The 16,366-nt window shown below is 39.6% G+C and overlaps 1 protein-coding gene across 13 annotated transcripts in view; it reads left to right on the top strand.

The window, feature by feature from the left end:
* Window positions 1–16,366, top strand: part of CCDC138 (coiled-coil domain containing 138) — a 134,605-nt gene that overhangs the window by 83,591 nt on the left and 34,648 nt on the right. For 12 of the 13 annotated variants that reach the window (XM_064572684.1, XM_064572693.1, XM_064572695.1 and 9 more), the window contains one exon: window positions 12,738–12,914. In XM_064572684.1, coding sequence (XP_064428754.1) covers window positions 12,738–12,914 — 177 coding nt within the window. Of the gene's footprint in view, window positions 1–157; window positions 373–12,737; window positions 12,915–16,366 lie in introns of those variants that run through there. The other variant, XM_064572696.1, reaches the window with a different exon arrangement.

A 16,366-nucleotide genomic window follows, 5' to 3' on the forward strand; every position in this document is an offset into this window, starting at 1 on the left:
TTCCTAATTCATTAATTTTTACTGGAGCAGGTGTTGGCAACCTGTAGCCCATTGTCCAGATCTGGCCCACCACCTGTTTTGTAAATAAAGTTTTATTTAAACACATGCATGCTCATATTTTACCTGTTGTCTAATAACTGTTTTTGCCTTACGACAGAGCTGAGTAGTTGGCAACAGAGACTGTATGGCCTCCTAGAAGCCTATATTATGATGTGGCCCTTTACAGAAAAATTTTATCAGCCCCTACACTAGTTTGTAAGTTGACTGAAGAAAAATACTGCCTTGTTTACTGTTGTATCCCCCTGCAACTAGCATAGTGTTTAATGTTTATAATAGTGAATAAGGAAATGAATGAATTAAAAATAATGTTTGACTGTGTCAACAATAAAGTTGACTGTTTTTAATACAGTTTTGATATACAGCTACAACGAGTTATGTTTTTGAATTACTAAATAGAATTTTTGTTAAAGTCATACCAAAATAGTGAAACATTAAATATGCCATCTTTTTATCTTTCCTGTTTGTTAAATTATATAACTCAGTGTGGTTGAATTTTTTTTAGTGGGAAATGGCAATAATTTAATTTTACCACTTTCTCTGAAGTGTGTACTGTTTAGTTACACCTGATTATGGAATTCTACAACAACAATAACAAAAAACGAAACTATAACTTGCTTCTTAGTTTTTTCCTTATATTTATGGTTCTCATAGTTAAACAGATTGAGTGATAACTGTTTGAAACATCATTTATGAGAAGGGTGTATTAGTCCAAAATAAAGTTCACCGCATATCAACATGCATTATATCATTTGATAAAATATAATATGCATTACTGATAAAACTAATGCAATAGAGAAATAAAACAAAAGATAGAATTAGGTGTTCTCTCTCACCATTCTGTGCAGTATAGTATTGGACATGCTGACCATTTTCAGTGAGCCATTAAAAAAAAAGAAAGATGAATATTGGAAAGGAAACTATTCATTTGTGGATACTCTGTATAAATTGAGGATATTCAATGAAACTAGCTCAGAAATTCATTGAATATAATGTGCTGTGTTCTGAATATTTGTGACCCCACAAGATTCATGTGGTAAAATGCTAACCCCTAGAGATGATGGTATTAGTAGTTGGGGACTTTAGGAGGTGCTTAGTGAGTGTGGAGCCCTCATAAATGGGATTAGTGCCCTTATAAAAGAATCTCCACTGAGATCTCTAGCCCTTACACCTTGTGAGGACACAGAATGAAGGTTCAGGTTGTGAACCTTCACCATACTGGCAACTATACTGGCAACTTTGTCTTCGACTTCTCCACCTCCAGAACTGTGAGCAGTAAAATTCCTGTTGTGTATAAACTACACAGTCTCTGATAGTTGTTATAGCAGTCTGATAGAATTTGTGTTTCAGAAAATGAGCTTCAGAGGAAATTCACAAAGTCTGTTGACTTTCAGTACTATCATTACCGTCTGTGACTATCTGTGGCTGTATAGTATGACTACTATGAATATCACTAACAAACAACAATAACATAAAAAAGAAATCTTGCTAATATAAAAAACCAAAAAGTATAAAATTTGGATATAAATCTAATTTGGTGTTTGTAAACTTCATCCTTTGTGAAATATAATAGGGTATAAATAAAGATATGGGTGGGGCACCTGGGTGGCTCAGTCCGTTGAACGTCTGCCTCTTGGTTTTCGCTCAGGTTATGATCCCAGGGTTGTGGGATCAAGCCCTGAATCGGGCTCTGGGCTCGGGGGGAGTCTGCTTGAGAGTCTCCCTCTCCCTCTGCCCCTCCCCCCACTTGCATGCCCACTTGCATGCCCACGCATACTCTCTCTAAAAATCTTTAAAAAAGGATATGAGTAAGTAATAGATGAGTGGACAGGGTAATAAAGATTATTGCTGGGTGCCTGGGTGGCTCAGTTGGTTAAGCATCTGCCTTCGGCTCAGGTCATGATCCCAGAATCCTGGGATTGAGTCCCACAGTGGGCTCCCTGCTCAGGAGGGCCTGCTTCTCACTCTGCCCCTCCCCCTGCCCCTGCTCATGTTGTCTGTCTCTCGATCTCTCTCTCTCTCAAATGAATAAATAAAAAAATTTTTAAAAAGATTATTGCTGACATTAAATGGCAGAAATAAAGGACTTTTTCTTTTAGAGTGGGGGAGGGTCAGAGGGAGAGAGAGAATCTCAAGCAGGCTCCACACCTAGCACAGAGCCCGATGCAAGGCTTGGTCTCACAACCCTGAGCTGAAATCAAGAGTAAGATGCTTAACCAACTGAGCTACCCAGGCACCCCAGAAATAAAGGACTTTTATTCTTCCTAACAAATATATTAAAAATTATAAGATACTCCAAGTCACTTTGTGTAAAAATACCAATGAAAATTCAAGTATAGTGTGTGTAAGTTGAGAAAGCGGTAGGAAAGTTTGAAATAATACTTGCAATGAATGTAATAATTTAAAACAAGTAAAACAGCAACATGGGTAGTGGCTTGCCTTAGCAGATTTTAAAGCAACTGTATAGAGTCAAAGAAGAAGGCAAATTAGATCCTGAGCTCACCTCCCATGGATACAGCAAATCTATGCAACTACATATAGAGCAACTCTTTGTGCTGATGACCTGAAGACTAGGAGAACAGCTGTTCCACAGCTAAAGATACGAGGAAAAAGCCACATCAAGAAGGGTAGGAGGGGAAGAGACATGGTCTGGTTAGGAACCTAACACGTGGTGTGGTAATCGAGAATCAGGAAGGACATCACAGGTGAAGAGACCTGCCTGAGGAGTGAGGAGTTCAAACCCTACATTTTTCACCCCCACCCCAAAAATCTGCCCTGGGAAGAGAAGCCCACATAATGTCTGGATTTGAAAAATAGCAGGCCAACTCTGGGAGGGCTAGAGGGAAATGGAGACTCTCCTCTTAAAGGGCTCATGCACAGTCTCACTCAGACAGCACAGGGCAGCTGTTTGAAAAGCACCTGGGCCATAAGTGAAGGAGATTTATTGACTAATTTTTAGGGCATGTGCTGGAGGGTAGGGATCTGTAGGAACTTTCTGTAGGAACAGAGTGCTGGCAGGTGCAATTTTTCTTGCTCTCCTTCAGCCTAGCTGGCATGATGCTGCCATACCAGTTGACACTCTCCATCTATCTTGATGGCACTGCTTTCCCTGTACCAGCATTCCCCTGTGGACATGCCTTCCCAAAGTACTTGCCCTGGCAGGCACATTTCTAAAGCACCTCCCACCATCCACCATGCCTGCAACAGTCAAAGATAGGCATCAACAGCCATTTCACACTGGTGATTGATCCCCACCAACCAGCCCAGCTGCAACAGTTGCAGCTGGTCCTCTCATCCAGTTGTGCCAGGGCCAGACCCTCCCACCAGTGCACCCATAGTAGTCGTGGCTGGGCATTGGAGGCAGCTGGTCCAGCAGTCACCTCAGCCCACCAGTTGGCATAGCAGTTGCAGCCCAGTCACAATAGGAGTGTGTATGTAGCCCACAAGGGGACACCTTGAGGGTTGGGTTCTGGTGACCAGGGTGCATTGTGATTCTGGACCCCACCGGATGTTTTCTACATAAAGCCACTACTCTCAAGACCAGGGGATGTACTAACTTACCTAATACGTAGAAACACAGAAAGACAAAATGAGGAGACAGAGGAGTCTGTTTCAAATGAAAGAGCAAGACAAAAACCTCAGAAAAAGATCTAAACAAAACAGAGATAGACAGTCTACCTGATACGATTCAAAGTAATGATCATAAAGATGATTCCTTAACTTAGGAGGAGAAACACTAGAGGAGTCAACCATAAATCAGAGGATGCAGAACAGCTCAGCAATTATGAAGACAGAGTAGTGGAAATCATCCAAGCTGAATGGCAAAAAGAAAAAAGGCTATAAAAAAGTGAGATAAGGGACCTCTAGGACAACATTAAGCATACTAATAATTGCATTATAGGGGTTCAGAAGAAGAAGAGAGAAGGAGAAAGAGGTGGAGAACTTACTTGAAGAAATAAGCTGAAAAATTCCCTAACCTGGGGCAGGAAACACATCCAGGTCCAGGAAATACAGAGAACTCCAAATAAGATGAACCCAAAGAGGTCCACACTGAGAAGCATAATAATTAAAATGTCAAAAATTAGAGGATTGACTAGGAAGATGGTGGTAGAGTAGGGGGAGTAAGCTTGCCTTGTTCCATGGCTATAACTAGATATAGCAGCATAAATAACCCATGAAATGATCTGAAGACTGGCAGAACAGACTCCACGAACTAAAGGTAGATAAGAGGCCACATCAAAGAAGGTAGGAAGGGCAAAGACAGGGTCTGGGAGTGCAACAGACCATGGCTGTCCATGTTGGGGAGAGAGCCAGTGGTGCGGAGAAGGGTGAAAACAGACTTTCACACTGGGGAGCCCACAAATGGGAAGGATGAATCCCCATAACATTTGCCTTTGAAAGCGAGAGGGGCCAAACTTCATGAGTTCTACACCAGTGAGAATGCCTGGAATTTTCAAAATTGGGAGGCTCGGCTCTGGGGGAGCTCCAAGGGTGTTTGGAAGTGGAGTCCCCACCCTTAAAGTGACAGCAGGACAAACAGCCCATGCAGATATAGCATAGAACCATCAGTTTGAAAAACTCTGGGGGTAGATGGGAGGGAGAGTGATTTGCTCATCCCAGAGCATGACTTGGATAGACAGGGATCGTGGGGAGACCTCTCCAGGAGCAAAGGAGCTGGTAGGCACCTATCCCTCTCCTGCCCCTGCATAAACAGCTAGCATGGCATCGACACTCCATTACCCAATTTGCTTACATCATAGCCTCTCACCCTGTGCTTCGGCAGATCCACCCCTCCCAGTCACACTCGCCTTAGTTCCAGCCTTGTAGGACCCATCCCCCAAAGGATTAGGGTAAACCCTGCCAACACATCTCCCAACCCACACATTTGCGGGACCTCAGTTCCGGTGGTGGCAGGGGCAAGTCTCATTGCTTGAGCAGACCACTGCACACCTTGCTAAAACACTCTCCACCCCTGCTGGGACCAAACACTACCCACAGTTGGCAGAGAACCTTTGCAGACAACTGGACTGAAGGGGCAGGGGGGCAGGAAAGAGGTTAACACTCAACAACAGAGCACATGCAACACACATAGGAGACACTCCCTGAGTGCCAAGCCCTGGGGAACAGGAGACGTGGCCCTGCAGGGCACTGTAGGACCTCTTCTTTATAAGGCTATTATCATTAAGAGCAAGAGAAGTAGCTGACTGTCCTAACACAAAGAAATAGACACAGAGAGTTAGACAAAATGAGGAATCAGAGAATATGTCCCAAATGAAAGAACAGGACTAAACCACAGCAAGAGACCCAAGTGAAATGGATGTAAGTTATACGCCTGATAGAGAATTTAAAGTAATGTTCATAAAGATACTCACTAAACTTAAGAAAAGAGTGGAGGTAAAAACAAAAAGAGTGGAGGACATCAGTGAGACTCAACACATAGATAAAAATGAACCAGTCAGAGATCAAGAACACTATTAAGCAGCAGAAAGTAAAATTAAGAAAACAGTCCCATTTGCAATTGCACCAAAAACAATAAAATAACTAGGTATAAACTTAAAGAGGGGAAAGACCTGCACGCTGGAAAGATTTCAAACTTGACTACGAAGCTATTATCAAAACAGAGTGGTATTGGCACAAAGATAGACACACAGATCAATAGAATAGAATAGAGATCCCAGAAATAAACCCACACGTTACCTGGTCAATTAATCTGTGACAAAGGAGGCAAGAATATACAATGGTGGAAAAGAGTCTCTTTAATGAATGGTGCTGGGAAAACTGAACCACTTTACTATACCATATAAAAAATAAACTTAGAATGTATTAAAGACCTAAATGTAAGACCTGAAATCATAAAAGTAAAAGAGAACATAGGCAGTAAACTCCTGGACGTTGGTCTGAGCAATATGTTTTTGAGTCTGCCTCCTCAGGCAAGGGCAGCAAAAGCAAAAATGAACAATTGAGCCTACATCAAACTAAAAAGCCTTTGCACAGTGAAGGAAAACATCCACAGAATGAAAAGACAACCTACTGAATTGGAGAAGATATTTGCAAATGATATATCTGATAAGGGATTAATTTCTAAAATATATATAGGACTTAATACAATGCAACACTAAAAAGAAAATCTGATTAGAAAGTGGGCAGAGAATGTGAACAGACATTTCTCTAAAGAAGACATATAGATAGTCAACATCACTAATCAGGGAAATGCAAATCAAAACCATAGTGAGGTAGAGGGGAAAAGATGGCAGAGAAGTAGGGGACCCTATTCCAACTGGTCCCCGGAATTGAGCTGGATATCTACTGGACCACTCTGAACACCTACGATATCAGCCTGAGATGTAAGTAGATCTGGATCTCTACAAACAGAATATCGCAGGCGGTTGGTTTCAAGGTACAAAATGGGGAGCCGTGATTCTGCAGGCAGATATCAGAGGATAAAGAGAAGGGGGAGGGAGCCCGGCCATCGGGATCCTACACCGCCAGTGAGCAATAGCCTCCCGCGCTGGGACTGGACACAGACTCGCAGACCCATAGTGGCGGGAAATGGACTTTAGGGCAGCCCCCGGGACTGAAACTCCCAAGCGGCATGGCCGTGAGTGTGAACCGGGGGTGGCTGGTGGTTTTAGAAGCACAAAGGGCAGACACATGCCCCGACCTGGAGGCAAGGACTGGGAGTGCTGCTGAGGGGCACACAACCCAGGGTGCTGCAATATATAGCAGCACAGACAGAAACGGAGACAGTGTGGCCTGGAGGGCTCACTGAAGAACAGACTGCGATCTCTTTGCTCTGAGGCAGAGGGTTGGAAACGGTCTCCTCTGCTCCCTCAGAAGAGACGCAGAAAGCCGCCAGGGAAAGCCACCAGAGAACAAAAGCCCCCCCAAAAACCGGTTTTCACTGAGCCCATCCCCTGCCATGGGGCAAGGCAACTCTGCCCAAACAGGGATGCCTGAGTAACAGCACGGCAGGCCCCTTCCCCAGAAGACAGACTGGGAAAACAAGAGCCCAGCAACCCTAACGTCCCTATAAAACAGGTACATCTTGCTTGGGTTGTGGTCAATAATTTGGACTCTATACAATCCCTCCTCCACCCATCAACAGAATGACTAGGAGGAGGAACCCCCAAAATAGAAAGACTCAGAGATTATGAATTATGCCACAGATTTACAAATGGATACAGATATAACCAAGATGTCGGAGATGGAATTCAGGCTAGCAATTGTGAAGACGATAGCTAGAATGGAGGTATCAATTAATGGCAACATAAGAGTCTCTAAGGACAGAAATGAAAGCTGAATTGGCAGAATTTAAAAATGCTATCAGTGAGATCCAGTCTAATCTAGATAATCTAACAGCTAGGGTAAGTGAGGCAGAAGAACAGATTAGTGACCTGGAAGACCATTTAATAGATAAAAAGCTAAAAGAGGAGGGCAGGGAAAAACAACTCAGAATCCATGAAAATAGAATCAGAGAAATAAGTGACACCATGAAATGTTCCAATGTCAGAATTTTTGGGATCCCTCAGGGGGTGGAGAGAGAAAGGACTAGAAGATATATTTGAGCAAATCGTAGCAGAGAACTTCCCTAATCTGGGGAATGAAACAGACATTTGTGTCCTAGAGGCAGAGAGGACCCCACCCAAGATCAAGGAAAACAGGCCAACACCCCGGCATGTTATAGTAAAACTCACAAATCTTAGAACAAAGGAAACCATCTTAAGGGCAGTTAGGGGGAAGAGATTCCTTACGTACAGAGGGAGGAACATCAGACCTATCCACAGAGACCTGGCAAGCCAGAAAGGCCTGGCAAGACATATTCAGGGTACTAAACAAGAAGATTATGAAATGTCAGTATTAACATCTCAATTTTATAAATGAGGAAATTGAGGCATGGAGAGGTTAAGTCTACACTCTTAGTCACTGTGCTACACTGATTCTCTGAAATAAAATTTAACTAAGATATAACCTTATATCCATTATACTAACAAAAATAAAATGATTGAATATAATGCCAACTAAAAGTCTTTATTGATAAAATGTGTGTATTTTCAAATTACAATATTTCAATATGCAGTATTTCAAATTCTAATACAGTAGTTCACTCATAAGATTAATACATAATATTTACCAAAACTGTCTTGAGAAATGTGGGTTTTTTTAAAGTTTTAATTTTAATTTTATTGGTTAACATACAGTGTTATTTTACTTTCAGGTATACAATAGAGTCATTCAGCACTCCCATACATCACCCAGTGCTCATCTCGACAAGTGCACTCCTTAATCCCCATCACTTAATTCACTCTTATCCCCACCCACCTCCCCTCTGGTAACCATCACTTTGTTCTCTATAGTTAAGAGTCAAAACAGGTACAATTTTTACTGTATTGTAGCTTACCATTTTTGAAATGCATTCTGCTTACAGGAGCCACCAAATGTATCATAACCTTTAATAAGATTTATTATGTTGGGGCACCTGGGTGGCTCAGTCATTAAGCGTCTGCCTTCAGCTCAGATCATGATCCCAGGGTCCTGGGATTGAGCCCCACATCTGGCTCCCTGCTCAGGAGGAAAACTGCTTCTCCCTCTCCCACTCCCCCTGCTTGTGTTCCCTCTCTCCTGTCTCACTCTCTGTCAAATAAATAAAATCTTAAAAAAAAAAAAAAGATTTGTGCTGTCTAATAATGATAAATGATAAATAATTGACAAACCCGCAATTGGAATAGAGAAGGAAATAAGTTCTTGCAGTGTTGTTGGCATTTTTCTAATCACTCATTTGTTTTTTTCAAATTTATTCCCTACAGTAACTTTAGATGGTGGTGTCATTTTTACAGAAGAGCAAACTGAGGGTCAGGCATTTGTAAGGGACTCAGATCTTTTCTTGACCCTAAATAATCAGGCCTTTAACAGTATCATCATGAGGACAGTGGAATGTTACATGTCATTAACAATTTTAAGTATGTAGATGTGGCCGTCAATATGAAAACATTTTAATTAATAAAACCTTCAGTATGTACATACTAGTTTGATCTATGGAAAGATAGGAGAATGAAAGGTAAGAATCTTACCTGATAGTATTGTTTTAGGGACAAATTTCTTGTCTTTCTAATTAAATATACTCTCCTTTTCTAATTAAGTATACTCTAAATAAATATACTCTCCTCATTTATAAAATTGAGATGTATAGTAGTTGTGTATATCAGAGCTAGTTCTGTTGTCCTGCCCCTCTCAACACTTGGCCCCCAACTTATCCAGATATATATTTTTGTAAATTATGTACTTATACTTCAGGACTAAAGAAATGTAGGAATTACTGCCATTCTCAAATAACAGGAACAATGTAGGATTAAGAACTTCAGTTTTGCAGTCAGATAACTAAGGATGAGTCTAAGTCCCATCACCAGCTATGTGACATTGGGCAGGTCCCTTCTTTTCTTTGTTTCACCACAATTTTTTTTGAAGATTAAGTGAGAATTAATGTGAAGGTTTAGCAGAGTGTGGCATATAGTAAGCGCTAGCTGCTAACATTACCATAAACATTATTATTTAGTATTATTTAACTTCTAAGAGTTGGTTTTACTTAAGATCAGAACTGAGATCTGCTACCTTTCTGACATTTCCTTGGGAATCTACAAGAACCTCCCTTTTCCCCTCCCTCAATAAGACCATTTAAGTGTGTGTTAAGCAACTACAGAATACTAAATAAAAAGTTTGGCCAAAACCAACCATGAAGCTGCAAGAAAAAAAAAGAATTGAGATCTGCTAGACTACATTAGATTTGTATTGCTTCATAATAAACCACCAAACACTTGTTGCTTAAAACAACAACCAGTTTTTTTTTTTTTAAAGATTTTATTTATTTATTTGAGAGAGGATGAGAGGAGAGAGAGAGCACATGAGAGGGGGGAGGGTCAGAGGGAGAAGCAGACTCCCTGCCGAGCAGGGAGCCCGATGCGGGACTCGATCCCGGGACTCCAGGATCATGACCTGAGCCGAAGGCAGTCGCTTAACCAACTGAGCCACCCAGGCGCCCAACAACCAGTTTTGGTACAATTAATAACTAAAATTTCTGGGGCGCCTGGGTGGCTCAGTTGGTTAAGCGACTGCCTTCGGCTCAGGTCATGATCCTGGAGTCCCGGGATCGAGTCCCACATCTGGCTCCCTGCTCAGCGGGGGGTCTGCTTCCCCCTCTGCCCTCTTCCTTCTGCCCTCTTCCCTCTCGTGCTGTCTCTCATTCTCTCTCTCTCTCAAATAAATAAATAAAATCTTTAAAAAAAAAAAAATAACTAAAATTTCTTAAAATATTCTCCTAGAAGTTAAATTGGTGTTGATTTTCAAAAATCTTCACTGTTAGGGAAATTAAAATAACGATACAATTTTTTTACTTCTCCCTAAAAGGTAAGGCAACTTAAAAATAAATTCACCAAATACCATTTCCCCCTCCCCAAATTAATAAAGGACAGTTTTTTAAGTTCACAGATTTGCTGTATCATGTAGCATTTAGCTTGTTTAATCTCAGATGATGTATTAATGAGAAGTGAAGTAATCTGTGCCAAATACAGTAGGTGGCACTGTGATAAAAACGTTTGTTTCTGTGAAGAATTGAGTTCAGGATTCATCTGTACTCCTCTACTGAGTGTTTGCTAAATAAACATAGGTTTCCAAATAAGGCAAACTTGAACAGAATCTAACAACTTTGCTTAACCTAAATACACATTTATTTGCAGTGTTTTATTTAATTACAGAAATTAAGTACAATAATGGCAGTGTTCTTTGAACTAAATTCTACCAAAAGTGAGAATAGAATGTACTATAAATTGATTGAGGCACAGATTTTAATTTCTCAAAATTCTTTCATATATATTTTAATATATATTTATGTATTTCAGTTCTTTCATAGGTATTTCACACAGGTTATCCTCAGCTTCTCATTCTTCTTTTTTTTTTTTTTTAAAGATTTTATTTATTTATTTGAGAGAGAGAGCACCTGAGAGGGGGGAGGGTCAGAGGGAGAAGCAGACTCCCTGCTGAGCAGGGAGCCTGATGCGGGACTCGATCCTGGGACTCCAGGATCATGACCTTGTCCGAAGGCAGTCGCTTAACCAACTGAGCCACCCAGGCACCCCTCAGCTTCTCATTCTTAATAATTAAGCTTTTAAATTACTTCTTTAGTTTATGTAAGCTAAAACAGCAAAGATGAAATACAACACATCAGCCAGAAGATAGTAAATTTTAATGGGGGTGATTCTGTGTCATATTTTCAGTGTATTTCAAAGTACCTTCGAGCCTTCTTTAAACAGAAATCTCAGAAGAAAAATTAACTCACTAGTTTGAACAGCACAAACAGTTTTTTTATTCCTTTCAATAGTATATTGAAAGAGTTTAGGAAACTGGAGTATTCTTGTACAATTAAAAGCACTATGTAAAATTGTTGTAAAGAGTACTGATTTGGGTTGTTTGGTGTATTGAACTGTAATGATATAAGTATCTTAATATTTCATTTGCATTGATTCTGGTTAAATTAGTGCTTCTCAATCCTGGCTTTACAGGCTCCCCAATCATCTGTGGAACATCTTTAAGAAAGTTCCAGGCAAAGATGTGGAGAAAAGGGAACCCTCATGCACTATTGGTGGGAATGTAAATTGGTATAGCCGCTATGGAAAACAGGATGGGGGTTCTTCCAAAAATTAAAAATAGAACTACCATATGAAAATAAAGAAAGTTCGAGGGATTCTTTTTTTACCACATTTTATTTATCCATTCATCCATCAATATATACTTAGGTAACAGATACATGTTTTCATGTCTTGGCTAAGGTAAAACTATTGAAATGAAAATGGAGCCACTATGGAAAACAGTATGGAGTTCAACAAAAATTAAAAATAAAACTATCAGATGATACAACAATTCCACTTCTGGGTATTATCCAAAGGAACCTAAAACACTAACTCAAAAAGTTCCAGGGATTCTGATCTAGTCGGTGCCATCATAACATTGGCCTTGGCAAAACCATGCTGTGTTAATGGCAGATATATCACAAAAGGTAACACTAGAGCACATCTAGTCCTCTGAAGTTGTCTTTGAATGGCTGTTTGATCTTTATTAAGAGACAAAAATCTTCATTTAAAAGTTTGCATAAAGTTACATTTTGAAGTAGGTAAACACTTAGCAACAAAAAAATATCTCAAAAGCTGGGTAAAGGTAAAAACACTTTTGGAAGCATATGGTAGTTATCAAATATGAAAAATAAACATTACTGTGGTCTTTACTATTAAACATCAACTGTTTTCTTGTAATAAAAAAGAAATGGAATTTATTGTTATTTTGGTGTTAAAATATGAATGAAATTTACCCCATCGTAGTGTAATTTCTCTTCTCTCCTCATTTCAAGCATTTGGGTTCTAACATTCTAAATTTAGCCAGTTATCTCTGGTCATTTAATTTTTGTTTCCCTTTTAAATTTAAGTGATGGTTCTTTCTTTCTTTTTCTTTCTTCCTTCCTTTCTTTATTCCTTTCTTTCTTCCTTTCCTTCCTTTTGTCTTTCTTTCTTTCTTTCTTTCTTTCTTTCTTTCTTTCTTTCTTTCTTTCTTTCCTTTTCCTTTTCCTTTTCCTTTTCCTTTCCTTTTTTCTTTCCAGCTATTACTGATAATGGCAGTTGATTTAATCTACTGTTTTTCAGCTGACTACCTGGCTCAGGCATTTGATTCTCTCTGTTTGGACTTGAAGACAGATGAAGGAAAAGTCTTGTTTTTGGAGTATCAAGCTGTTCCAGTAATACTAAATCATCTCCGAATATCCAGTAAAGGACTCCTCTCTAATGTCATTGATAGTTTGCTTCAGATGACAGTGGAATCTAGTAAGTTTTAAAGTTTTTAGATACACAAAGTAATGACAGATGATTTTGTTTTCTGAATGTATAACTACATGTCAGACATATTGTATTATATAATAGAAATGGTTAAAAAGTATTTTTGACAGCAGTGTAATAGAGTCATTAATAACATCACTAAAAGTTGTATGTCTAAATGTCCACTAACGTAGGACAATTGCCAGTATTCACCTCATCTCAGTTATGTGCATATACTCTGCATTGTTAGTCATGTTTTCAAGCTTCTTTGTCTGTTCTTCCGTTTCATCATTCTGACAGATCTAATCCTGTATTCCCTGCTTGCTTAGAAGGAGATGTTCAAGTGTGTCTCCATCTAAAGGGAGAATATGACAAAGCCATATTCCTGTTGTTTCCTCCTCAACCTTACTGTTTTGTTGGAGGGTTTGGGGGTGGGAGGAGCACTCAGGTGTATATGTGGCTACTTTTTTTCATGCATATTTGTAACGTTTTGTAGTCTGTGGCCTTATTTTTTCTTTTTGGTTTTTATATTGGTGTGGCAAGTTCTTTTTTTTTTTAGCGAGTTCTTTTATTTATTTTATCTTAAAGATTTTTATTTATTTGAGAAAGAGAGAGGTAGAGAGCACAAGCAAGGGGGGAAGGGCAGAGGGAGAGGGAGAAACAGGCTTCCCGCTGAGCAGGGAGCCTGATGTGGGACTGGATGCCAGGACCCCAGGATCATGACCTGAGCCAAAGGCAGACACCCAACCGACTGAGCCACCCAGTCGCCCTGCAAGTTCTTTTAAATTGCTATTGATGGTTCCTAATTTAGCCCAGATATGTATGGGGATGTTGAACATAAATATTTTCATTTGTTTTGGTTGGTATTGCTCTTTGAACCTCAAGTAACCCCTTGACTTGTAACAAGCAACCATTTTGCCTCAGTAATTTTTTTTCACTTGTGGCTTTTCCTCTTCCCTATTCCCTCTTCCTTCTACAGCACTTCTAAAAATGAAGTGTTTATGCCTTCCAGAAGGTGGAAACTAAAATTGGAAAGTCATTTCTCAGTGTGATAGTAAGCAATCTGTGGTACTTGGTGCTGCTTGTGGGTGAATCCCTAATAGCTGGGTGTAAAGCATAGTTATATTTCTAACTAGGTACCTTCAGTGTATGGCTTCACATTTTTAATTCATTTTATATGCTTTCTCGTTTTTCTTTTACAACATCCCTGTGAAGGGCCTGAATAGAAAAACTGAGGCCTAGAAAAATCCGATAACTTGTCCATGGCAAGACAGGCGCTTAACCAACTGAGCCACCCAGGTGTCCCTCTTTCTTTCTTTTTAAAGATTTATCTATTTATTTGAGAGAGAGAGCTGGGGGGAGAGGCAGAGGGAGAGGGAGAAAGAGAATCTCAAGCAGACTCTCTGCTGAGTACGGAGCCCCACATGGGCCCGACGCAAGGCTCAATCTCACAACCCCGAGATCATGACCTGAGTGGAAATCAAGACTTGGACACTTAACTGACTGAACCACCCAGGATTTTTCTTAATGAGGAAAACAAAAATTTTACCAGATGCTAATGTCTATTCATTAGAAACAAATCTGTCTGAATATTTCTGACAGAGATGAAATCTTGTAGCCAAAGGAAAACTGAATATAATTCTATGAAATAGTGGCCCTACTTGGGTGAAATGACTTTGTAGCACCATAACGTTCACATTTGGAGAAATAGTAGTAGATAAAGTCAACAGATGTTCAGTTCATTCACACGTGTTTACCTTTGTTCAGATTATGCCAAATCCAAGGTTATCCTTTCTTGTTCAAATTGAGTAAATAAAGCAATTTCTAATGTGGATTCCTAGAAAGCCATATCATTTTTAGTGATGGAAAACTTTTGGAAGATTAGAAATGGGTGAATCATTGATGATTTCTGACTGAAGCATATTTATTTGCTTGATATATTTTTCCGCTTTTAATATAAATCCAGTACCTGATGTTAACCAAAGAAATATGTTGAAGGGGTTAAATGAATGATAGATCAAAATGTAGCAAATACTTACCTAGCTGTTGGTTTTATGTTCTGTTTTTTCTAGATTTGAGATGAGAAACTCATTTTACCATGTACATAATTTTCACATGCCATTTTTTTTTAAGTTAATAGGAAAAAGTTATTGGAAGAGAAATCTTGATAGAATGGATTTGCAGATGGCTTATCTCACACAACTAATGGGCCTTGGTGGTCAGCTATGCACGGGGTGACATGTTTCAAGCATTGTGTTTGCAGTGCTTTGCTTAGCCTTGGGGCTTCCTCTGAACGTCCATTTAGGGCTTTGGAGCAAGAGGCTAGAGGAAGGTGTCAGTGGGCCAGACTCTAGCCTGGGAGTACTCAAAATGCTTGCTTATTGGTTCTCTAACACAAGTCAGTATAGAAACAGTGTTTAAAACTTGTGTAGTAGTCTTCAAATTACTAATTTTATCAAGTTCAATAATAATTAGAAACATTTGGACTTGTGTTTTGTATGTTTGTTTTATTTCATTTCTAGTGTTTTGGTTTTTTTTTTAAGATTTTATTTATTTGACACACAGAGAGAGAAGGAGAGAGCAAGCACAAGCAGGGGGAGTGGCAGGCAGCAGGCTCCCTGCTGAGCAAGGAGCCCAATGTGGGGCTCGATCCCAGGACCTTGGGATCATGACCTGAGCTGAAGGCAGCCTCTTAACCAACTGAACCACCCAGCGGCCCCATTTTCTAGTGTTTTTTAATGGTATTGTAAAACGATAAATTTTGAAAAGTTTATTTGAACAAACAGCGATTCCAGTGGGATAGCACCAAATCTGAAAATGGTTAGGGGTGGCTCTGTAGGTGGGGCCTAGGGCAGAGGTTTTTATAGAAAAGACAGAGAAGCAGAGTAAAGAAATTATTTAATTGGCTATAACATAAATGTTTGCCTTGTTGGGGAAAATTTAGTTATTTGGTGGTTATAATAGTTTTACTTGTGGTTCATTTTCTCCAATTCAAGGAAATCTGCTTGGCTATTGATGATTAGTTTTTCTTGAGTTTTGTTTTCTTAGATTCAAGTGCATTGACTGCTTTAGAATTTGATTTGTTTAGTTAGGGTACCCTGCTGAAGGCATGAGAGCTCCCCAGTCTAATAGCCTCTTTGTTGAACTATTTTAAACAGTATTTTGTTAAAGTCTGTTGCATTCTCTATGCTGGATTGGAAATCTCAGATCAGTTCTTACAGTAGTTTGAGGAGCAATAGGATACTCCATCTCCACTGGATACTTCATGTTAAGCTGTGTTGTAGTTCGTACTGCTACAGAGTGGTTTTTCTCTTGTTCCTCTCATGCTCTTCCCCCAGATTCATCTTTTCAGATATGAGAAATGTTATTAGCTGCGTAGGTATTTACTGTTTTTTGAAAGCTGTTAAAATGCATTTCTTTTTTTTAAAATGATCTAGATATATTTTACTTTAAAATGCATT

Source organism: Mirounga angustirostris, unplaced genomic scaffold, assembly GCF_029215605.1.
Source record: "Mirounga angustirostris isolate CCGP_5_RB_7025 unplaced genomic scaffold, mMirAng1.0.hap1 SCAF_10, whole genome shotgun sequence".
Lineage (NCBI taxonomy): Eukaryota > Metazoa > Chordata > Mammalia > Carnivora > Phocidae > Mirounga > Mirounga angustirostris.